We start from the raw sequence: 26,850 nt of genomic DNA, 5'->3' as shown, positions 1-26,850 counted from the left end.
CTAGGTAATCTTAAATAATTGAATTGTGAATTGGCAATTTTTTTAAGCATTTGTCTAGGTAAGTTGAGTAACAATTTGTAATAAAAAAAACTTAATAGTTATACTTAATAAAATAATTCGTTCTTCAATGCAAAATTAATAAAAATAAAAAATAGAAATGTAATATTTATCGATACTAATATACATCCATCGCTATCAAAAGATTTCAAAGGTACGTAAAAATCCCAATTAAAATTTTCAATTAAGTTGTATTATTTAAATCACAAAGCGATATTAGAGCAATAAAGATCAGATACAAGTGAAAGTAAAACAGTTATCGTTTAATTTATAACACAATAGTCCAAACGAGCGTATCCTGGGTGGGCTGGTGATGTCAAGCATATACCGAATTAATACCGCACATTGCCGTCAATTAAATCACTTGTAACTCGCACCATGCCAGCCTCGTCTACCCACACGCTTGTCCTGACGTTTACTTTATACAAGACGGTTGGTTTCATTGGAAACTATGTTAAAATTAGAATATCCGTTCGACAGTTCTTAGACGAAATGCATTCAGTGCGTTTGACTTGCCTGTGAGTTCTCATATGTGATCTGTGTTAAGTTTTTGTGATAAATTTATCAGTTAATTGTGTGTGTGCATTATAAGAATAGTTGGAACTTATTACACTTAGTTACAATCTTTTTTTTTTAATTTTTTTTTCTGCCAAAGCTATTACATACTTTATTATAATATTTATTATTTTCAGTCTAACAGCTATAAAAAAATATTTGACAACTATTTCCGATTGGTAAAATCATACTAAATAAAAAATACATTAAAAACAGGACTATGATGCAACAAAACTTGTTCTTGTAGTGTAACTTGCAGAAAATCAATGAAAGTTTGACATCGTAAGAGAATATTTAATAAAATGAAATGATAAATATTATTACAATAAGTAAACATAGACAAAAGAAAGATATATTGATAGATTCAACTAAAACATGCACGTCTAAGTCATACTAAACTCTAAACAGTTCCTTAGTAACATTCTCTGACATATGCAAGACTGAAGCTACTCCAAAGGTAAACACAAAGCGTAAACACCAAGTCTAATGACTCACAATGACGAAGTTTTCATTATCATATCACAACCACAAGCATACGTTAGTAGCAATCTGCCACTGAGAGCTAATTGTCGTACTTTGCCGTAGTTTTACGCATACATTGCATTTTTATTAATAATGTTTATATTTTTATATTAATTCCAAGGCTGTTTCAATGAGTGGACGCGAGCGGTGACACAGTTCAGCGGTGTCGCGTACAGGATCGTGCGTATTTTCCTCAACGGCGAGAACAAAGGGACCTTATTTGCGAATTTATTTAACACTTTCCAACGACCGACATACCAGCCTGTTGATCTAGACACGTGAATGGTGCATATGTGAAAACGAGACGATGCGAGAGATCGCGGCGCGCGTGTAAAAAATCGAATGCAAAAATGATTAAAAGGAACGGTGATAATGTATTTGCGATCGCGTCGAGCAACAATCAGTGTCAAGGCGGCCGGAGTTCTGTCTCGCTCTGCCCCGGCGCGGCCACGAGGATCCCGCGAGCCACTGCCGCTAGAATGACGCAGCCTGACGCGCATCAAAACACTAAAGAGACGAACATCGCTCTTTCGACTTATGTTGAAAAGTGGAAGAACAGATACGAAGAAGCGGAGAGGAAGCACAAAACCTACCTCCTCAAATCCGAAAAAGGTTCGTACTATTCATTTCAAGGCGGAAATCTATAGTTTTTCCCACTTTTTTATTTCGTCACTGCGCATGCTCCAGCCAGCTGCCCGCTGGGTCATATGCAAACGAAAGTGCGAATGGAAATCCTAGTCTCGTATTTGTCGGATTATGATAGGCGATAACCTGTTGCTTACGCATTATGTATTCTTAAACTTGCTTAGTACACAACACTGACAAAAGTTCCTTATGTACACTTTTTTGTTGAAAACAGACATAATCATATGATTTATGAAGAGTTTTTAACCGATTTAATGGCAAACGGAAACTTAATAACTAGGTGTTACTGCTCTACTGCGCAATATACCTGGCGTGATTCAATTTGGATCTGAAAAGTTGATAACTTCTTTATTATTTGAATCAACGAATTATTTTTTATTTAAATTTCGATATTTTATTCTTACCATTGCTATATCGATTTAATAAACAACACTATTGAGACTATTGTGAATGTCGTTTTTGCACGACTTAAATGTCAAATTAAAATTGTTTTTAACGTCTATTAGATAATTAAATATATTTCAAAAATAAAACAACAACTGCCAAATTTAAATAATCAAATTTTTAAAGTGATTTAAAATTTAAATAAATATTACCTGCATCGTTACAGAGGTACATTACATAAATATATTATATTTATATTAATTGTTATGGTTATTTTATATAAAGAGGTAAAATGAGATCAATTAAGTTTAATAATGAGAAGATACTTAAAATATTTTTGTTTTTTAAAACACAAAATATAAATATGAAAACTATAAGTATTATTTTATTTTTTTGACTACTTTTTTTTATTTATTTTTCGTCAATTAGGCAAATGCCCAAAATATTAAAGTTAATGTTGTCAGTATTTTAAGCAGTTTAATTAAACTTCTTACAGTGCTATGAACATAATCTACCAAATATAAATGCAGTGATTTTGTTTGTTTGTGTATTTGAATCACTGAACTGAACATAATAAAATTTGATATAGCTTTGGATAAGATCATAGGCATATTATGATCACATATTGAAAAAAAAATTAGACTTAGAAATTAGTTAAAGGGAAATAGATTGTGATTGATTTTATATATTTGTTAATACCTAATTTTTAAATATGGAACAATAATATAATCTATATATGACATAGTATCATTTCCATTCCATGTCTTGCTTTTTGACTGTCAAAAATTTACTATTCTAAATTTAAAATTTAAAATATTTTTTATTAAATACACATTTAAGGAACACTAAAGTATTGATAAATATAATTTTAATAATAACATGTTTTGTTCTCAAATTTGTAGTTAATTGCTTGTTAAATAAACGCTGAAGTATAATGCTTAAAGATAGATAATATTCTAAATACAGTTTTGACTTATTTGCAATATCCTTATTTGTCTGACCGTTTTAAAGTAAACAGATTTATAAAGTATTTGTTAATATTGGCAAGGATGTAACGGAATCATCAAATATTTAGTTACAAAATTCTGCAAAATACTTAATTTTTTACTTTTAAAAAGTTATGTATATTTTTATGTTAGTTTTGGAGATTACCTTTAACAAAGATGTGTAAATAGATCACTTAGTAGTAACCCACGCCACAGATAAATATAGAAACTGTGAGAAATAAAAAAAATATTATTACCTTTCAAATCGCAACTAGCAAGTAAAAAAAATTATATTTACACACTTTATAATATTTTTACTACTACAAAATCATAAGCTAATTTTAGGTAAACACCACATGTACCAAGTATTTAATTAAAATTAAATTACAACTTCATCAAGAGTGTTTCATCCGTTGTCTGTTATAATACAAATTCACAACGGCAAGAACACTAAAACATGTTATTGCTACATAATAAGAGTAATGATACTTACCTACTTACTGATTTGTAATTTAATGACAGAGGTTTAAGTATAAATTTTGCTTTGCCTAATATCAAAAAATATAATTTGCTGTACTATTCTTCTACATGATTAAGACATTTTCAAGTTAATTCTTATTACATTGAACGGTAAATAATATGATCTCATTATATTTTGTGGTCACACCTCAATGTTGTATTTATAGGGATGTTATTTATAAATACATTGTAATCAATTTGTTGTAAATAACTTATTTCTAGATAGAGATGAGTAAATGAGTTGGGTTGTGGTTACCACTGTTAACGAAGGTCATTGGCATTTATGAGCCACATCTTTGCAATGCCAAGCCAATGCCTTGGCAATTACAACAGATTGTATTAATATAAAATCAGTCAGTTGGGTTGTATGTGGTTCGCACTGTGTCGTTGACATGAGCTATTCCTTAAGTCGATACAAAAACAAACTAAAGATTAAAATATAATAATTAAAAAATAAAAATGTACTTTATATGTATCTATATTATATTAATACTCTGGTTTGACTATTAATGAAAGCTAATAAGTTAGTTAGCATAATTTGTGTTGATTTAGATTTAGTATCGATTGTGTACATATTGCTTATGAAGAGTTATCTTTAGATTCAGTTATGTATTTTTTTTCATATATTTTCAATATCATAATTGGAAATATATCAAGAATATATTATTTTTTTATAAATAATAATAATCTTTACTTATTTGAAACTCCTAAATTTACATAAACTTCTACTGTTATTAAATGTGACAATTTTTTATTTTATATTTACTATTTTAAAAGTTTATTTAATATACTATTCATGTGCTTTTGTTCTGCATATTAAATAAAAGCATTATTAGGATATTTAAGATTAAATTTAAGAGCTGGTTGTGGACTGTGGTGAAAACATTTTATCATTCTGGTGATAGTAGTCATTAGCTTAGCTTATCTAAGTAAGAGAGGGTTAAGAATTCAGATTATCTGTGCTGCACGATGCTACTGAGATTACAAATGAGGTATTTCGTCGGTTTTTAAAATCACCATGGAATCTGGTAACATTGTAAAAAAAAATACACGTAGGATATGTCAAAATGTAGATGTGAGTAAAAATATTATGTCAATTATTACAGTAACATAACCTAGTGTACTGCGATAAAGTTGTAAATATGTATGTACTCTGGAAATTTTACAAATATCATTTTTATCTTATCTGTTCTTGAATTTCTGATAACTTTTATTCACTGATAAGTTGCATCATGTAACAATTACGATTAAATGTTTACATGTCAATTTCTAGAATTGTTAAAACATATATGACGGTGTTTTTTTATCTATGAACGATGAATGAGCCATAGTAATTCCCGACATAAGGGACATAACAATTGAAAAGTAAAACTACTTATTAGTGATTTATTTTTATTATGTTGGCAATGCAACACTTACCAACATTTTTTTTAGAAGTATAATTGCAAAGGTAATTTGTACTCAGTTGGTTATTTAACTTTTTAAACAACATATCAACAAGGGTTATTAGTGTACCTAGACATTACACGTTAGGTATTTATTTTTTTAAATTAAATGACAACTGACGGACTACAGTATCGACGTTACAGAACATCTTAACTTACGATATATCTAAAAAATATAATATAACGAACTCGTTTTTTAGTCCTTTTCGATGTTGAGTGTTATCTTAACGGTAATTACCTATGTCATTAAAAATACTATTTCGCTCTCTTTCTGGCCCTTAAATTATCAACGAAAACAATCTTAATGGACCCTGTTGTATATACAAACAAGTATTAGATTTATATGTTAGCATTACTACTATTTTCAACTGTTATTAAATACTGAATAGAGTATCTTTCTAAACTTTAAAGAAGTAACTTCGGTGCCCAGGTTAATAATTCAATAACATAATACAATCAGTACCTAAGGAACGTTTGTGTTAAGTGTTAACAAAACTTTTGTTGTATTTGAACAAATATTTACTACCTATTTATGTGAAAATAGACACTGAATGTCTTTCGAGAAGAGTCTTATCTCTAAGACATTTATTTTCGGACCGGTGGTAATTATTCGACAGTATATAAGCGACTATACCGCTTCTATATTTAATAAAGAGTAGGTTTAAATTGACTTGATTTTCTTTATTATAGATATACACCATAGACGTAAGGTCGTTTCGGAAGGTTATAGAATCCTAACCATAAACGTAACTATGTAGTTTAATGAGCATAAACATTACACTAATGACATTCATCATTTGCACCTGTTTGTTGGAATTTTATCATGAGGTTTATAATTGACCCACTTAAACCAATTAGAAAATTTAATAACCATTCAAAGCGTACGCGGGCGTGATTGTCCAGTCGGTTCAGCAAGATCCAGTGTATTCCTATATTCCTAGACGACAATCAACTAGATCGCTCGATCTTAGTGCAATTTTTGTCATAAATTTTTGCCAGAGAAAAAAGCCAGTAAATACATCAGAATTGTTTAAATTAAAGACTAAATTTGAGTGGATGGACAAATTATCTCGTGTTACGGAAAACAGTGTCTTGTTTGGTTAATTGGTGATTGTGATATATTGGTTCTTTGTTCCTACTAACGGAAAGGCTTATGACAACTCTGGACTTCAAACTGTTATTCGATAGCAGACAAATGAAATTTCGTCCAAAATGGAACATACAAAACTTAGGTACTAATGATTGAAATCATTTAGCAATGTCAGTGAAGTCAAAACAATATTATATATGGCTCATAGATTATTCAATATATTTTTGATAAGTGGTCACTTCTGCTCGTAGACGCATTGGCGCCGTAAAAAACGATAAAACATTTATTACAAAAAAATACGCAATGAACTTTCGGAATTAAGCTGTTATAGCCTGTTGCCTGTAGTTATATTGCTCACACCCCCTTAAAATCGGAGCAAAACTTAGTATCTTTGTTTGGAGTTGGAATGTTTGATGGGTGAACCCTACCTAGTGGTAGGTTCACATCTTAGTAGATGTGAATGGATTGGGTTAATGGTGAATTGGATTTGGACTTCCAAAACTAACGAAGATTTAGATGACTTTTGCCAGTAATGTCATACATTTTGGGCTAGCAAGAAAAACGTCCTTAATATTTAACAATTATAAAAACGATTGAATGATCGTACAATTATAAATTCAAATTAATAGTACGATTTACTTACAGACATAGACAACATATCTGTGGAGATTTGATTTAATATTATCAGTATCAGATTGTTATCGGATAATTTAATCAGTATTAATGCCGCTTAGGATATTTTCCTATCATAATGTAATTATTGCGCAGCATAGGCAAGACTAATTCTTACATTGCCATTGTTTGCGGGAAAATGTAAGGGGATAGACTGAATCGTCTGCTTTCTTTCTCTCGATTCAAACTCACTTCTCTAGTATGCCTACATAGTACATTTAGTTGTATAGTTTGTTCAACACATCACTTATTAACATTAATTCATACCTAATTTGGTTTCGATTCAATTTTATATGTGGGTAGTTTAAAATATTTTCAAAGTAAAATTGTACATGAATTTCACGAAGAAGTTGAAAAGATTATAACCGTCTTACCATTAACTACTTTTACTTGGTGGTAGGGCTTTGTGCAAGCCCGTCTGGGTAGGTACCACCCACTCATCAGTTATTCTACCGCCAAACAACAGTACTCAGTATTGTTGTGTTCCGGTCTGAAGGGTGAGTGAGCCAGTGTAACTACAGGCACAAGGGACATAACATCTTAGTTCCCAAGGTTGGTGGCACATTGACGATGTAAGGAATAGTTAATAATTCTTACAGCGTTAATGTCTATGGGCGATGGTGACCACTTACCATCAGGTGGCCCATATGCTCGTCCGCCAACCTATAGGATAAAAAAAATAAAAATAAAAACTAGATAAAATAACTTTTTCTAAAAAATAGACGAAAGTCACAATTGATTAATAGATTTCTTTCGAGTACAAAAGTATATCGTACGTAACGTGCAAAATGCCTATAGTGAATATATATCAACCGGCTTCCTTATGTAAACATTCTTAGGAAAATGGTGGATGTACCTATCTTAATGATAATTCTATTAATAAACTGTATTTGTCCAACAGCAAAAAGGGAGCATGATGATCTACAGCGGAGGTACAACATCGTCACTGAAGAGCGGAACCACCTCGAAGCTGAGCTCAATGATAGGGAGAAAGAGCTCAACAAGCTGCGAGCTGTGTCGGAGAAGCTGTTCAAGGAGTACCAACAGCTCAAAAACCAACATGAAATCGACAGTGGTGTTATGCAGAAGTGAGTTAATTCGTATTTTTATTTCAATGTAGGATTAGACTCTATTTTCAACAAAGCTAACGGTTTTAATGAGCTATTCGTTATATTGTCCTGACCATTTTTGGCTTCAGTCTTTGTCAATAGAAAATAACCTAGACAATTGCGCAGGATATATTTAGTGCACAAACACAGGTGTAAAATCTTTTTTCTCAATTTTCGAAAACGGTTAAGGTGCAGAAACAAAGGTTCTAAGAGTTTTATAAGGCGCGTATACATTCTGACAATATCCAGGCTCCAGGCTTTTGAGAATTTTTGTACTTAAAAAACCAAGCAACATTTTACCTAACCAAAACCGGATTTGAACACAAGATTTTGGAATCATCGGATTTATAGGCTAGCCAATAGACCAAAAGATTATCGAAAACTGGTTTTAGGACTTCGTATAATCGTCGCAATAGATGTCATCCATTCAAACCGGAATACAACAATATTGAGTAATGTTATTTGGCGGTAGAATAACTGATGAGTGGGTGGTACCTACTCAGACGGACTTGCACAAAGCGCTACGTGTAAAATCCTATGTACTACTATTGTCTTTAAAATTAAATTGAGCCCGTAATCTCGACCATTCAATCTTCACAGCATCTTCTCCATTGCATGTGACATTGACTTATAGACGCGATTGTCATTTTTTTTTTAAATATTGTTAAGTTTTGCTTCCTACTTAACCGATCATCATGAAATTAGGGGGTACAAAAAAGGGCATCTGTCTCTGCACCCCCTCAGAGGACCAACAGGTGCTTGTTCGTAACAAACAGCGACTTTCCTATCAACAATATGAATATAAATGACACCCATTAATTCTCCCTAAAGGGGAATATCACGAGCCTTGGCTATTTCCTCCAACCTCGCGTACGTCACGGAGCGTTAAAACGGAAAATTATCCACAATTATAGGAAGGGAGATGAGAGGAATTGTTAATTGATGTAGGGTCCTGGCGTTGCGCAATTGATACGAGGAAAATTAAACCCAATTCCAGTGATTTAGAGTTCATTTTACCGCATAGATGACAATGACGAATGTATATTCATGTAATTACGTAGTAATATTTAAATGTTTATTGAAAATTTAAATGTCTCAGGATATAAGACGGTTACGTTGACGTCGTTTAATTAGTGCTTGTTAAGTGTTTAGAGTAAAAAAAAGATCAATAAGTTTTGTTTAATCGTTTGTATTGTGTTGTGTTGTTACGTGAAAATGGGGAGGTTTGTACATATATCATTTATTCTCTACACTTTAAATAAATTAAAAAAAAAATAGGTAATAGAAAATTTCTCAAAAGTTTCATCCGTTGTTACATAAATATTTTAAAATAGAACGAATTAAAATCAGTTATATATCCGGACATACCTCTACAGAGTATAAAATAAAGTCGCATCCCGCCGTTGTACGCTTAATTTAAACAACCCAATGAATTTTAATGCCAATTTATATCAACTTTTCTAATCGGGAAAAATAAGTTTGTTTCTATTAATGATTATTCTATATTTTGTAATTAATTTCCTGTTCGACAGTCAACAAGACATTTTGCAAGCACGTGTCGGAAAAAATGTCCCAAAAATTTCTCTTAGGAAAAAATGGGTATTATTTACACCTCCTCCATCCTTCATATTAATTTATTCCAATCGTATGTAATACTTATATTCAAAACATAATGTCTCAAATAAATTTTCGACTGACCCAAAAATATATTATTTAATCAAGTCATATTTAAATGAATTTATTTATGGTTTTTTCATTAATCACGTTACGTTACATTACTTCGGAAATATATATAAAAATAAATTGTACACGCTTATGTCTGTTAGAAGATATTTTTAAAAGCATTAGAATTCTCAACTTATATATTTATTTATTTTATTTTATTGATATTTGCAACCATTTTACTTTCTTGTATACCAAACAAATATGGCCGCTATCTACTACACAAGGGACGCAATAACTTAGTTCCAAAGGTTGATAACGCATTGAAGATGTATAATATATGTAATATTACATTACAAAATAAAAAAAAAACTTTAAATACATTTTCTATAAGAATATATTAATTACAATCAAAATAGTTTTATCAATTGCCGGTTTGCAAAAATTCTTTCAAAATAGTACCTATAACATTAATATGCCTGACATTTCGCGCTCTTTTTTTAATTTTGCCTTTTATTTGCGCAAAGGGGGCACAGATTATTTCGCCAATGTCACGTGCGATTTGCGCTCTTCCCGCCAAAATGTTTAATTGATATCCAATCTGACAGCGTGACGTAATGACGTTCGGAAAGTTTGACTAATTTAATCAGTGACCCAGACATAGACAATTTTACTATTTTTTACTAATACGTAATATTCCTATCAACTTTGATTATTCGTATTTTATTTTAAACTTTATAGAAGACACCGCGGGCGATAGCTTGTTTATTATCATTTAGAAAGTTTGAATTCGTTATGGACGTAATACCGATATTAAGGTAAAATATTATAATTTCAAATCAAAATTTCACCTCTCAGTACGAATACTGATCAGTTCTAAATACGATCTACGACGCGTGTGTCGAGGCAAGACGTTTGTCAAAAAAGTTTCACACAAACGTTACACAAAAACGTTGCATCGAATCTTTTAACTCAACTTTCATCACGATGAAATTTTAATACAAAATGAATTTAGTGAATTTTTATAACGTTTTTGTTTTTAAAAATGATAATTTTGTGTTCTTTTTATATTTATTTAGAAAAAAACATGTGAAAAAACGTGAGTTGTATGTTTGTTCCTGTGATGTTGAAACGAACGCGTAAGTTATATTTAATTTCTAGCTATCGGTGTGAAAGCGTAACATACTGGCAGACAGACAGACTCAGAAATCAAAATATAAAAGATACTTTATTTAAGAAGCCTCTTTAAGAACCTTTGAATCGGCTTAATAATTTTATTAGGTATAATAATTCCTGATCTTTAAATATAGTAAAATTAAAGTGTCAGTTTGCAATGTAATAATCCCTTTTTACTAAATGTATATATACGTGTATACCATATATATTTCCGACATAAAATTTTATACAATCTTTTGTCTGTAAGTTCCGGCTAATCTCAGGAAAGGCTGGAACACTTTTGAAGGGACTTTTACTGGCAGAATGCAGAGAACTGATCTAGTAAGGGGTTAACTTAGGCTGCTTTTATTTTTGAATTGTGTATAAAATAATAATAATAACACGCTGTCATCCAAATACAGTCCTGTACGGGAACGAAGTCGCGGGTACAGCTAGTACAAAATAAAGTAGAAATCAATGAAAAAGCGATGTAACGTACCATTTCGGGTCAGGATCGAACCTTTGACCGTCGTCCCCACTTATAGCTTTAAGCTTAAATAAAGGGGTAAGTAGTATCATTACTAATTCTCATAAACGGGGCATTGATATAATTCGTTTAAGAAAAACAAATTAACGTGTCTTTTAATATATTCTTGTATTGACTAATACGCCTTATGTAATATTTATTTATCATATTATTTAAATTTATTAAAAGTTTTACTTAAATATATACACGGAATGCGGAACTGAGTTGCTTAATTTCTAATAAATAAATCATCTCGTGCTTCGTCGTGAAAGAAAAAAACGTGAGAAATCCTACATGTATAATACTTCGAGCTCTGCAGCTACTTTTATTGAATCCTAACAGTTTCTTTATTCCCTTTCCGGTTTCGCACTAGTAGAACCTTCCCAGATAGTATAGTGTTAAAGGTCAAAACAAAGAATAACCTCCTTGGTTTGGTCTAGGATATATATCTTATTATAATCGCATGATTGTCTTCGGAAAACTTAGAAGTATAACATATAAACATACATTTTAATTTATATAGATTTTTACAAATGCAATTATGCGCTTAAATTTATGTTAATAGTATTTAAAACATGTTGAAATATTAAAAATAGTGTCAAGATTATTCAGAAAGTCTGTATTTATAAAATTACTTGGCTGACTGATTCATCGTCGCCGCATATAGCTTAAAATATTTAGGGCTGTAAAACTTAATCGATAAATAGGATCGGATCGAATATTAAGGAATTTTGGATAATCTACCCCTAAGGGGGTGAAATAGGTTTTCATAATTTATATGGAAGTTCGTCATTTTTTAAGTTAGAAACATGAACTCCATTTTTGGGATTCTAATTATAAAAGAGAAGATTCTATGTTTCTAGATATTCTACCCTAAGGGGTGAAAAATACACCAATTTATTATACAAAAAGGTCCTGCCCCCTGTGCTACATTTTAATCACTCGATCTGAAAAGCCAGTCCTAGTTTCTGCTGGTTCAGCATTAAGTAAAGTTATTAGAATAATAATCTTATATTTTTATAAGATTTTAATACAAAAGTAAATGTATTTATATAAAATAATGTAGATAAGTGTTATGTGACGACGGAATTCCATAAAGTATCTGTAGAGTAGTAGAGTAACGTCCGATTCGTTTTAAAAGAAACCCACTCGGATGCGTAAGAGAGATTCGTCACGTTCCTCACAATGTTGACACAATTACAGAATATTATTAATACGGAATATGTCTAAAGAAATATAAAAGTAATAAAGTAACAGCCTGTAAAAACTGTAAATTTCCCACTGCTGGGATAAGGCCTCCTCTTCAATTAAGGAGAGGGTTTGGAAAATATTCTACCACGCTGTTCCAATGCGGGTTGGTGGAATGTGACAGAATTTCGATGAAATTAGACACATGCAGGTTTCCTCGCGATGTTTTCCTTCACCGCTGAGCACGAGATGAATTATAAAGACAAATTAAGCACATGAATCAGCAGTGCTTGCCTGGGTTTGAACCCGCAATCATCGGTTAAGATGCACGCGTTCTAACCACTGGGCCATCTCGACAAAGAAAATAATATCCCACCAAAAACATTAAATGTAAAAAAATGCCAGGCCCCTCGCTGCAGTCTTTCCATCGTAAAAAGTTTTGAGATCTCATAGAAGCCAAGTCCTATTCAAATTATTATGTTATAAATCAACATTTAGTAATTGTATCAATAGTTTTCTTTATATTATAATTATAGTGACTTAGCAATGATCACAAATTAAAAGCTGCTTGTTTAGCATATGGGCCATGATGATAAGTGGTCACCACTGCCCACAGACAATGACGCTTTAAGAAATGTTAATGGTTAATATATATCCTTACATCGCTAATGTGCCACCAACCTTGGGAATTAAGATGTTATGTCCCTTGTGCCTGTAACTACACTGGCTCACTCACCCTTCAAACCGGAACACAACAATACTGTGTACTGTTGTTTGGCGGTAGAATATCTAGTGTATGCTTTACTTTAATAACTAGAATTACAATTGAATATGTATTACTAAATGTTGCACGCGGCTTCTCTCGCGTTTAAGGGGTTGCTCATGAGTTTGGCATAAAAAGGTAGATTATTTCCTTGGGAGTTCAAATATGGTCCACTAGCTGTGCCCGCGACCATTTATGCGTTTGATATTAACAAAAACAAAATTATTGTAGCCTAAGTTACTCCTTATGATATCAGTTATCTGCCAGTGAAAGTCCCGTCAAAATTGGTCCAGAAATTAGTCGGAACAAACAGACAGGCAGAGAAAAATTGTAAAAAATGTTATTTTAATATTACAAACAGACACTATAATTCTATTATATGTATATATAACACGGGTTATTGGTTTATAACAAACAGACAGACAGAGTTAGATATACTTTAAAATTTATAAGCGTAGATGATAAGGTACCACCAGAAGTAGAACTCCTATACTAATTGTAATGTATATCTTCTTAAGTATTGCTAAGGTACCCTGAGTCTTAGGTTCGAGTCCGCGTTTTATCAGGACACATATACCCTGCAAGCAGATATACTGTATCATGTTTCTGTGATTATCTTTCATCACGATATTATGTTCTCGATTACGCAAGTCAAGTTCAAATCAATACAGTATGTGGGAGGGAGGGGGGTTAAATGGAATCAAGACAACATATAGTGTTACAGATTTTGCAGAACGGACTTAATTGAATTTTAAATAATGTATATGACATTAACAACAATATGTGAGTCGAGATGGCCAGTGGTTAGAACGCGTGCATTTTAACCAATGATTGCGGATTCAAACCCAGGCAAGCACCGCAGTTTCATGTGCTTAATTTGTCTTTATCATTCATCTCGTGCTCGACGGTGAAGGAAAATATCGTGAGGAAACCTGCATGTGTCTTATTTCATATAAATTCTGCCACATGTGTATTCCACCAACCCGCATTGGAACAGCGTGGTAGAAAATATTCCAAAAACTTTCTCCTCGAAAGGGATAGGAGGCCTTAGCCTAGCAGTAGGAAATTAACAGGCTATTGTTGTAATTGTCTCGCTAGGTACTACCCACTTATCACTAATCATATTCTACCGCTAAATAAAAATACTCAGTATTGTTGTATTGCGGTTTGAAGGGTGAGTGACCCAGTGTAACTACAGGCACAACGGACATAACATCTTAGTTCCCAAAGTTGTTGGCGCATTTGCGATGTAAAGAGTGGTTAATATTTCTTGCAGCGCCATTGTGTATGGGGTGGTGCCCACTTACCCTCAATTAACCCATATCTAATATCTGCCCAATTACTTTCTATAAAATTACATATACTTACTTTTGTAAGGAAACTTGTGCTTCAGAAAATACTTCGATATACTCAAGGCTGTGCAGAAATCAATAGCGAAGCCTCCTTGAACATAGTTCTTTAATATTGATGATGCCTAGACGTCGCATATCCATAAAATAAACCAAAATGTATCAGGTACAAATTGAAAGGTAACCTGCCTCATAATATTTTTACCTAAAAAAAAGAGAAGTTTGTCTTGTTAATATGACTATTTGGTAGTACGGTAATCTTCAATTAGTACCTAAAGTTTCACCAAATTATACATGTAAATATTATTATATATATGTTACGGCGCGTCGCAGTTCATTGTTATAATGTAGTTAGTATATGATGTGTGTCGTTACAGGGTTATGCAGCAAGCTGGCGAATGGTACAAACAGAATAAGCAGCTCAAGAGACGGAGCACTGCTCTCCTTCACGCCCTGCCGGCCACCGCTATCGACATTGACCTCACGGATGCAACTGACACAGGTAAACTTACTTCTATGCACCATATTAAATATATATACAGGGTTATTGGTTATTCGACGTATTCCCGTTAGGTGATAGGGGTGACTATATACAATAATAAATTTAAGATACATAAACAGTTCAATCAGAATAGGCTCACTCTTGCAATATGCATATGGGGTTCAAAATTATAGCAAATAGTCACTTCTATGATCTCTCAAAGGAAAAACGTCGAGTTACCAATAACCCTGTGTATATATTAAGATTTAATTAGGATTTATTTATTTTTATATCGCACATACAGGCGATGTTAGTATGACGTAACACATGTCAGCCTAAAAAGTGACTTTTCGGGGAATATCAAAATCAAAATGAACTTTATTCAAGTAGGCTTTTACAAGCACTTTTGAATCGTCATTTAACAATAGGCTATTTGACAATGCGAAAAATAAATTGTGAATTAATGTAAATTATTGTAATCAGTGTATATTATGAGTTAGGAAATGGTTATTTACTAACGAAAGTTGAAAATAAAACTTAATTTATTCAAAAATGCATTTATTCAAACGTTTGTCACGTGACACAAAACGCTCCTGACTGGCCGGGCTTATGGTGAAGTCACTTTCTTGTAAACTTGCTTTTCTACTATATGTACCACAGATTAAAATACAGGAAAGTGACGTCACCGACCCCATTGCAGCGCCACATTGTCCAAGTATCGTTTTTGCGCGCTATTTAAATATGGAATTTTTAATTTGATACTTTTCGGCAAATATGTACTGGAAATAAAAAACACAACTTTTACCGGGTTCCCTAACTTCTACTAAATAATATAAAATGGATTTTAAAAACCAGTTAAATAGCCTATTTAGTGAAGCTACCACCGGTTCGGAAAGTAGATTCTACCGAGAAGAATCGGCAAGAAACTCAGTAGTTACTCTTTTTCAACATTTAGAAAATACAGTCATATTAGTTAAATAAAGTTTGTTTATTTAATAAAGTTAAAAGAAAGATATTACGGAGGTTTACGACTTATATTTCAATGTCTTATAACGAGTTGATGCCTAACTCCTCGTTATAAATATTTATTTCTTCTTGAAATGATAGTTATCGCGGTTTAGGGGTTGGTATTCTTATTAAACTTCACTAAGTTGGGTTCAGTGGTTTGCTTGAGATAGATCAACAGAAAGACTTACATAGTTTCGCATTTTATAATATTAGTAAAGATATGGGGACGGAAAAATATGCTTGCAAATATCACATTACATTAAAAACCTGTAAATTCCCACTGCTGGGCTAAAGGCCTCCTCTCCCTTCAAGGAGAAGGTTTGGAACATATTCCACCACGCTGTTCCAATGCTGGTAGGTGGAATATACATGTGGCAGAATTTCTATGAAATTTGTCACATGCAGGTTTCCTCACAATTTTTTGCTTCACCGCTGAGCACGAGATGAATTATAGAGACAATATAAGCACATGAATCAGCGGTGCTTGCCTGGGTTTGAACCCGCAATCATCGGTTAAGTCGCACGCGTTCTAACCACTGAGCCATCTCTGCTCTGCTTGCAAATAATTTCAATGGAATCATATGTAGTTTAATTTCTTTTTTCTCCAGTATAAAACTCATTCATAAAATTGAAAGTTTTTATAAAATAAACATAGTAAAATAAGATAAGGTGTGAAGTTTCTTAGCGTGGCTTAGCGAACTAAACATGCAAACTAAAAGAAGAAAAACTTTAAAATATACCTTTATTAAAAACATACAATTTAAGAGTAAACGTGAAAAGATACATTTAAATATTGTCTTTTTGCGCGTTTAAATTTCCGATACATAACAAATACACATACTTTATTGTACACACATAATTATCTAGATTAATCATTCGCTGAGTCACATTACACATGTGTAAATTCTCAAATACTATTGGTTGCAGTCTCAGATTACAGAACAAAAGGCTTTCCGGTAATGTGTAACAATTAACAATTTGTTAATACGTCAATAAGGAATCATTAAAGTGAGAGTACTTATGTATTAAGAAAACGAGAGGAACGCTTCGCTATATACGTTTTTATTCGCTTGTGTTGCTTCACTTTAATGTTCAGAGCGCTCAGTCCATTGAAAGAAAGTGTATTTATGTGAATATATTATTTTCCTTCAACTAAATTAAAGCATGATAAAATAACGAGTTGGTTTCGTAACAGAATTGTATATGAAATAAAGTAAAATTGTAAATGACCCTAGCTGGGGTTTATCCTTCCAATGTTAAGCCTAACCTAATCGAAGGAGGAATAAAGTTAAACAAAACCTTATTTTCAATAATATATACAATCTCCTAAGAGCTTTCCTATTTTACGAACTTCATATAGTTCTTGATTAATATATCCCCATATATAATACAACATTATTGCCCTCAACAGTTTATATAGACTTTAATAATACAAGTTAAGATAACTACAGCGCTGACATTCAAAACGGCATTTTTCCACTAATCCATAATAAGAGATATCGTTCAAGATCTCTACCAATATCGCGGTAATTCAATGCAATGACGACCTCCATGGTCGAATGGTGTGTACACTGGTTTTCATGGGTACGCCACTACGTCCCGGGTTCGATTCCCCGCCGAGTCGATGTAGATTACCATTAGTTTTCTATGTTGTCTTGGGTTTGGGTGTGGTACCTTCGTTACTTCTGATTATCCATAACACAAGTGCTTTAGCTACTTAAATTGGGATTAGAGTAATGTATGTGATGTTGTCTCATATTTATATTTATATTTAAATATGTGTACATATCAATGCTAAAGTTATATATGTATTAGCCTTAACAGTTTCTATGCTTGGAATCTATGTTCATATTATAAAAGTGCAAGTAAATATGTCTTTTGCTCTTTCACAACCAAACCAATGAACCGAATTTGATGTAATTTGGTATGAAGCAAACTTGAACTTCAGGGAAGGATATAGGCTACGTTTTTTGCCTAACACATGACAACCAACCCTCTAAATCTCGAGCTAAACCGCGGGGAACAACTAGTAGATTATATGCCACGCTGTTCCAGTGCGGGTTGGTGGAATACACATGTGGCAGAATTTCTATGAAATTTGTCACATGCATCCTCACGATGTTTTCCATCACCGCTGAGCACGAGATGAATTTTAAAGACAAATTAAGCACATGAATCAGCGGTGCTTGCCTGGGTTTGAAGCCACAATCATTGGTTAAGATGCACGCGTTCTAACCACTGGGCCATCTCGACTCGTATTGCCCGGCTAGCTCATTCGCTAGAGCATGAGACTATTATATACGTTCCTAACCAAATGTTTCTTAAGGAGTTTCTCTTCACTGTACGAGTTTTTGTGGCATTAGTGGTTAGTGTAATCCTCCAATGATTAAATGTGCGACCGATAGCTTCAGACGCGAGCAGCAACGAGGAAGTGGAGTTTCTGAAGCGCACCGTGTCTGAGCTGAGCGAGCAGGTGGCCGCGCTGCAGACTGAGGCCAGCGCCGCGCGCCTACACGAGTTCGAGGCGCACGAGACCAATGTACAACTCACTCAGGTGAGACTCCAGGGGAACAGCACCTGTCAAGTTTGACCGACACTGTTTGACCGACAATTTATAATCAAACCTTCTTACATCTGGAAAGTTTCATGAAGCGAAGTATATGGTATGTAAGACTTTGACGGTGTCTAGGATGCCCAGTGCCACCTAGCACACTGAAAGAGCCAATAAAACAACCAGCGCTACACATTTGTTTCTGCGCAGAAGGTGACGGGATCGCTCGAGCCATATGGACTAGAATTAGACTAATTTCCTTTAAGTTTTTTTTGGTTCTTATGCTATTGGTTGGTGGACGAGCATATAGGCCACCTGATGGTAAGTGGTCACCAACGCCCATAGATATTGGTGCTGTAAGAAACATTAACCATTTCGTTCATCGCCAATGTGCCGCCAACCTTGGAAACTAAGATGTTATGTTCCTTGGGCCTGTAGTTACACTGACTCACTCACCCTTCAAATTGGACCACTACAATACCAATTATTGTTGTTTGGAACGTACCTAGAATTGCACCAAGTAAGGTATATAAAAGCAAATTAAATCATTTTCCAGGAGCTTGAGATAGAAAGAGAAAAATGCAGCAAACAGGAGAAGGAACTGCAGGAGCTGAAGAATCAGCTCGAGAGACACAACCGCGTCTCCAAGCTGCTGATGGACGAGATGAGCGCGCTCAAGAACAACGCCGACAAGGACCGCGAGATGGCCGAGACGTGAGTGCCCTTAATGATTATATGCAAGTAATGAATGCTTGAATATAGCATTGAGTTTCAAGGTCATCAAATTAATCGTCATCTTATCAAGTATTTGGGTATCATAGGTTTTTTTGGGCATAGATAATTGGTATTTACTATGTGGATGGAAGTGTGCCTAATGCTAATAAGGAATCAATCCTCATTTTCCTTTTGCGTCGTAAAGATGAATATTTATGTTGCCATTTACTTCACCAACCTTGAGAACTGAGTTATGAGCTCTTGTGCCTATTTAACTGAGTCATTTTGTCTCTAGTTACATTCTCATGCATGCATGCAATCCGAATGCAACAATACTAATTATTTATTGCTTTTTGGCAGTAGAATGTCTGGTGGTAATCTTACCAGGCATGGCATTGGGCATGCACAAGGCCCTTTCAGGAACTGTCTGCTTGATACATTACCTATAAATAGTATTCGTATTTCATTAAAATGTTCGGGTAACATTTTATGTCACAGGTATTTTTGTAAAGTAAAAAAGTAAGTAAAGTAACAGCCTGTAAATTTTCCCACTGCTGGGATAAGGCCTCCTCTGCCATTAAGGAGAGGGTTTGGAACATATTCCACCACGCTGTTCCAATGCGGGTTGGTGGAATGCACATGTGGCAGAATTTCGATGAAATTAGACACATGCAGGTTTCCTAACGATGTTTTCCTTCACCGCCGAGCACGAGATGAATTATAAACACAAATTAAGCACATATATATAGTGGTGCTTGCCTGGGTTTGAACCCGCAATCATCGGTTAAGATGCACGCGTTCTAACCACTGGGCCATCTCAGCTTAGGTATTTTTGACATTTATAAAACCCTTGTTTCTGGTATAATCCATTGAAATCACTAATTTTTTTTTCCAATAGTTACAAATCCGAGGCCCGCGACGCGAAGAAACGAGCGAAGGTGCTGGCGCACCAGAGCGCGCTGCTGATGGGCGAGTTGGACACCGACGAGCGTCTCGGCCTGCTGCTGGCTGAAGTGGACAGCCTGCGCGACGCGCTGGAGAACCAGCTCTGCAGGCACAAGGAACAACTCGAGGAGTTGCAGGTGGGATGTATCTAGTAAATAATAAATAAATATGAGACAACATCACATACATTACTCTGATCCCAATGTAAGTAGCTGAAGCACTTGTGTTGTGGACAATCAGAAGTAACGATACCACAAACACCCAGACCCAAGACAACATAGAAAACTAATGGTTATCTACATCGACTCGGCCGGGAATCGAACCCGGGACCTCAGAGTGGCGTACCCATGAAAACCGGTGTACACACCACTCGACCATGGAGGTCGTCAGTAATAATCATCTCATGAATCATGAATCAGGAAATTCTATTTCTCATTAAAGCGTTTCAATCAATTTTAACTTGAAAATTTTACGGTTGTTAAAGAACTTACTTTTAAAACTCAAAATTCTTAGCACTGTAAAAAGTTTAGTCAGAATTAGTGGTAAAGTTTTCTGAACAGTTTATTCTTAAAAAAAAAATGGCAATAATTTCCACATATTATATTCAAATGGGACAGTCTTCAACATAAATTAGAGAATGAAAAAAAATCTCTATGTAAGAATATAATTTTAAAATAATTAATTATATTCACAGTTAAAGTTAGCTGAGAAACACGAAGACACAGACATTCTGCTATGGGAGGAGAAAATAAAACTGGCGGAAGAAGACGCGCAGAAAGCTTTAGAACGAGCAGAGAGGGCAGAGAAGAAGCTCGCAGAGTTAGAAAGAAATAGATCTCCGAAAAAGTCAAATCTGATGTCGAGGATAAGTTACTTTGAAAATGGCGGGAACGGAAAGAAAGAGGAGAGGATAAAGGAGGAGATCAAAGAGGAAGTGCCAGAGGTCGTGGAAGAGCAGATACTTGGTGAGTCTGCAAAATCAAAAATCAAAATCAAAGTATACTTTATTCAAGTGGGCTTTTACAAGCACTTTTGAATCGTCATTTAACAATTAAGTGAAGCTACCACCGGTTCGGAAAGTAGATTCTACCGAGAAGAACCGGCAAGAAACTCAGTAGTTACTCTTTTTCAACATTTAACAAAATACAGTCATGTTAGTTAATTTTTAAGTTAATACAATTATTAAATTAATATATCCTGCCTGGAAGTCAACAGGTATTAATTCCACGCTTTTTTATCATCTACAAAATCTTGTATCGAATAATACGCTTTTTTCAACAATGTATTTTTTATAAACGATTTGAATTTACGAGACGGCAAAGTTAAAAATGTCTGTGGAATTTTATTATAGAAATGGATACCTTGCCCCAAGAAACATTTATTGACTTTGCGGAGTCGGAAACTTGGCGTTATAAGCTTATCCTTACTTCTAGTGCATATACAATGATTATCACTGATTTTATCAAAGTTATCAATGTTACTGTGAATATACATGATATTGTTGTAAATATATTGCGACGCAACAGTGAGTATTCCTACTCTGTTAAAAACATCCCGAAGAGAGTCTCTAGCTCCAAGATTATAAATAAACCGAATTGCTCTCTTTTGTAAAATAAAAGACAGATTCAATGTCGGCAGCGTTACCCCAAAGTAATATGCCATATGACATAATACTGTGAAAATAACCAAAATAAACTAAACGAGCGGTATCAATATCAGTTAGTTGTCTAACTTTTCTAACCGTGTATGCTGCGGAGCTGAGTCTCCCTGTTAGGGACGACAAATGGGGACTCCACTGAAGTCTGGAATCCAATTCTATTCCCAAGAACACGGTAGTATCGGCTACATCAAGTGGGCCACTGCTTAAAGATATATTATAATTTTGCTTCCTAACATTGGGTAGGGTAAAAACTACACATTTTGTTTTTTGAGTATTCAAAACCAAATTATTTACATGAAACCAATCTTGAATCTGTGATAAGGCACCGTTCACATCGTCATAGTCAGTTTTTTTCCTGTCAGCCTTAAAAATCAGTGAAGTATCGTCAGCAAACAATACTATATCACAAATACCTTTAACAAAGAAAGGAAGGTCATTTATATATACTAGGAATAGAAAGGGACCCAAAATTGAACCTTGTGGAACACCCATTTTTAGAGTAGATCCAGTAGACTTTATTCCATTAATGAAAACTTGCTGGATTCTTTGACTTAAGTATGAAGCAATGAGATCAAGAGCCCTACCTTTAACGCCGTAATATTTGAGCTTATAAAGAAGCGTCTCGTGTTCTACACAATCAAATGCTTTAGATAAATCACAGAATACTCCAATAGCATTCTGTGATTTCTCCCAAGCATCGTAAATATGCTTGAGAAGCGCAATTCCCGCATCAGTTGTTGATCGACCTCTTGTAAAACCAAATTGCTCACTATGAAAAATTTTATTTGTACCAAAATGGATAAGAAGTTGATTTAAAATAATTTTTTCGAAAATTTTACTTAAAGATGGGAGTATTGAAATAGGCCTGTAATTACTGGGATCGCTCCTATTTCCATTCTTAAAAAATGGTAAGACTTTACTACATTTTAACAAGTCAGGAAATGAACCCGTGTCCAAACTCTTGTTAAAAATTACTGCTATATACGGAGCAATATCGTGTATGATGTTATTTATGAATTTTACCGAAATGCCCCATACGTCGTTAGTTTTTTTAATATTGAGTGTTTTAAATACTTTTATAACATCTATTGCAGAAACTGTTTCAAAAGAAAAATCAATAACGCATTTAGAAACGTGTTTATTTAATAATCTAGCTGCATCTAATGTAGATGATTTTAAATGAGATGTTATTTTATTAGGTATGTTATCAAAAAATATTTCAAATAAATTTGCAACTTCCAAATCAGAATTTGTGTATTTACTGCCTGTGTTTAATTTGATAGGTATACTTTCCTTTTTAGGTTTTCCACTAACACTTCCAATAATGTCCCAAGTGGCCTTTATTCTATTATCGGAACTCAAAATTTTGTTCTTTATGTATAAATACTTAGCATAAATACATACTGTTTTAAATATTTTGGAATATTTATTGACATATCCTAGAAAGGTTTCGTTTTGATTCCACTGCTTCATACCATATAGGTCGTATAATTTATTTCTACTTTTATATATACCAATAGTAGCCCAGTCACTAAACTTCAACTTTGTATTATTATAAAATGATTTCATTTTGAATATTTTATTAAATTCTATTAATATTAATTCAAAAAATGGATTATAAAGTTCATTTGGATCTTGTGTCGTTAGATCTAAATAAGCTAATTTACACGCCACAATATCTTTAAAACAGTTTACTTTATGAGCCGTTATTGGCCTGTACATTATTTTTTTTGAATTAATAATTTCTTTGTGTTCTAAAGAAAACTTCTGACCACAGTGACCAGAAGTTAAATTATTTAACACATTGTCAATACACGTAGAAGTATCGTTGGTTATTCGTGTTGGTTCATTAACTCGGTGCGTTAAATTAAATGACCTAAACAATGTGACTAATCGAACACTCAGCGAAGTAGCTTTTAATAAGTCGACGTTAAAGTCGCCACATACAATTATATATTTATTACTTTCGCTTATCTTTTTAAGAACATCCTCCATAGTGGTCTCAAATAAGCAAAAATCTCGAGATGGGGGCCGGTACACGCATACTATAATGTACTGCGGAAATTCCACGCAGGATAATTCGATAGTACGTTCGACAGAGAGAGCCACAATATCTTTTCGAGATTTATAAATGATATCATTCCGTACTAATGTTAATGACCCACCGCGAATAGCATTCCCTCTTACGAATGTACTTGACAATATAAAGTTTGGGATATTAAATTTGTCAAAACTTTTAATCCAATGCTCTGTGAAACAAAATACATGAGTTTTGTAATTTTCCGAAAATAATTCTATTTCATGATCTTTGCCACCTATGCCCTGTATATTTTGATGTATAATATTTAAGTAAGAGGGCATAGGTTTTGTTATTTTATTCAGTTTAAACTATGAATTTTAATATCCTTACTTTTGTCAGTGTTTATGTAAATTAGGTTATTATTTTTATTATATATATATGATCCTTGGTAACATTACACATAAAATAATTATTATATAATGCTTGATATAGAATCATTACATATTATTATCGCGTAATCTGACTCTGAGTGTGAGTTACTGCAAATCGACTATCAATAATAACGCGCTTCTCACTCCAGCCCCAGACGCAGCGCGCGCAACGTCACCCGCGCCCCCCGCGCCCCCCGCGCCCCCCGCGCCGCCCGCGTGCGCGCCCCCCCCGCCGCCGCCCTCGTGCGCGCCCCCGCCCCCGCCGCCGCCGCCCCCCCCCGCCGCCCACTGCGGCTGCGGCGAGCACGTCGGCGGCGGAGGCCATGGCGGACCTGCTCGCCAACAAGGGAGCCGCCTTGAGGAAGACGAAGCAGAACGGAGGTGTGTGTGTGTAATGTATACTGTACGCTCCTTGTAGACGCCTTTAACGAATGACCCGGGGCTGGCACCCTTACATGGGACTATGTGTAGGATCGTTACGTGTACTACCAGACATCAACCCACCACGGTAGTTACAGCCACGTGACATTAACGACCAGTAGATCTAAGATCGAGTGATTGGCAACGAATAGATGATTAAAGGAGGCTTTCGTATTTTATGCAGTGGCAATGTTTGAACCTCTGCCTCTTTGTAATATAGGTAGGCGGACTGATAGATAGTACGTAGTCTCTACTGATCATATATATTGACACCTTTCTGTGTGAAATTGCCAATACGCCAACATACGAATGTTAGCTGAGATGTTACATCCCTTGTGCACACTTACCCGCGTCAAACCGGAACACAAGCCGGGCTACAATAAACATGATATATGGTAATATAATATGGAATATTATATAATAAATCAAAAATGAAAAATTTCAGGCGGCGCGATAGACGCGATAGTGGACCAGATAAAGGGGGGGAAGTTCCAGCTGAAGTCGACAGAGCAGAACTTCATGGAGAAGAAGCCGAAGGACGACCAGCCTGAGGCGGTCAAGGAGATGTTGCAGATACTCGGCACCCTGAGGAAGAGGCGAGTGAACCGGCCCAGCCTCGCGCCCGCCGAGGAGCCCTGAGCGGGCGAGGGAGACAGGAGTGCTATATTTGGCAACAGCGCAGGGCCACAGCTTGGATACCTAGTTCTTATCCGTGGACACAATGTAAGGAATAAACCGTATCTCTGGTCCAGGATGTAATAACTGTGGATATTGTAAACAAAACTCTTTTTGATACTGTTAAGACATTGTGTGTTGACGGAATGTTTAGTCTGTGAAAATGTATCGAATTTTAAATGGATATTATTTGGAGATATTATCGAAATTTCTAATTGTGTTAGATGTGCATTATAAATTTTATTTTTATTGTGACAATTTTAATATACAATTATGAAGTACTGTCCGTGAGATAGGAGGTCGTAGGTTTCAGGTTTGAATAAAATATATTTTAAGTAACTCTTGAGGTTCAAGCTCGCTTCACATCAATTCATCAGAATCCGTTCAGTGGTTTACCCGTGAAGGCTTAACAAACAGTAGCATTTTCATGAATAATATTAGTTACTATAGAGTAATCGATATAAAGCAAAGCAACAGCCTGTAAATTCCCCACTGCTGGGCTAAGGCCTCCTCCATTAAGGTGAGGGTTTAGAACATATTCCACCACGCTGTTCCAATTTGGGTTGGTGGAATACGCATGTGGCAGAATTTCGATGAAATTAGACACATGCAGGTTTCCTCACGACGTTTTCCTGCACCGCCGAGCACGAGATGAATTGTAAACACAAATTAAGCACATATATATAGTGGTGCTTGCCTGGGTTTGAACCCGCAATCATCGCTTAAGATGCACGCGTTCTAACCACTGGGCCATCTCAGCTCGATGGTATGATATGATCTATTAAAATTTTGAAACAAATCAGCCACCGTGGATGTTTGACAAATCTAACATTTCCTGAAATTAAAATGAAGCGTTCAATCTTAAGCATTGACGAGCGGTATTGAAGCGATCGGAGAGTCAGTTGTGTTTACAGGTAATAACATTGTATGTAGGCAATACATAACTTCAGTTTCAAATTTAAAATACTTATCAAGTACGGAACGCAATTTATTTCAAATAAATATAAAATACAGATATTCTCTATTTAGTAGCTTAAAGTATCTCATTAGAATGTAGATATTATACATATATATTAATGTGACTTTTGTAAATGAAATGTATGATACATTATAATAATCTCCGTTAACATATTCGAGGTTGTATTATAACCCTTGATAAATGAATATGGCTGGTTAAAACGTATATTGATAATGCTAATGCTGTTGTATTTTTATATTTGTTAAAATACTCATAAATATTTCGAAGAGATATCCAAGTATTTTATACATATAGAAACTGTTTTTCAAAAATCTTAAGAATTAATTGTTTACTAAAGTG

At 34.4% G+C, this 26,850-nt stretch overlaps 1 protein-coding gene across 1 annotated transcript; it reads left to right on the top strand.

The window, feature by feature from the left end:
- Positions 1–419: 419 nt before the first annotated feature.
- Positions 420–25,897, top strand: LOC124539746 (shootin-1-like). The gene is given in 11 exon segments (XM_047117091.1): positions 420–575; positions 1,256–1,746; positions 7,777–7,963; positions 15,005–15,129; positions 18,522–18,670; positions 19,224–19,381; positions 20,280–20,463; positions 21,021–21,291; positions 24,587–24,708; positions 24,710–24,818; positions 25,303–25,897. Coding segments are annotated over 10 exon segments (1,761 nt in total). The 5' UTR covers positions 420–575; positions 1,256–1,484; the 3' UTR covers positions 25,497–25,897.
- The last annotated feature ends 953 nt before the right edge of the window (positions 25,898–26,850 follow it).

The sequence above is a fragment of the Vanessa cardui genome, chromosome 23, assembly GCF_905220365.1.
Source record: "Vanessa cardui chromosome 23, ilVanCard2.1, whole genome shotgun sequence".
Taxonomy (NCBI): domain Eukaryota; kingdom Metazoa; phylum Arthropoda; class Insecta; order Lepidoptera; family Nymphalidae; genus Vanessa; species Vanessa cardui.
This window is presented reverse-complemented; position numbering and strand designations above follow the sequence as displayed.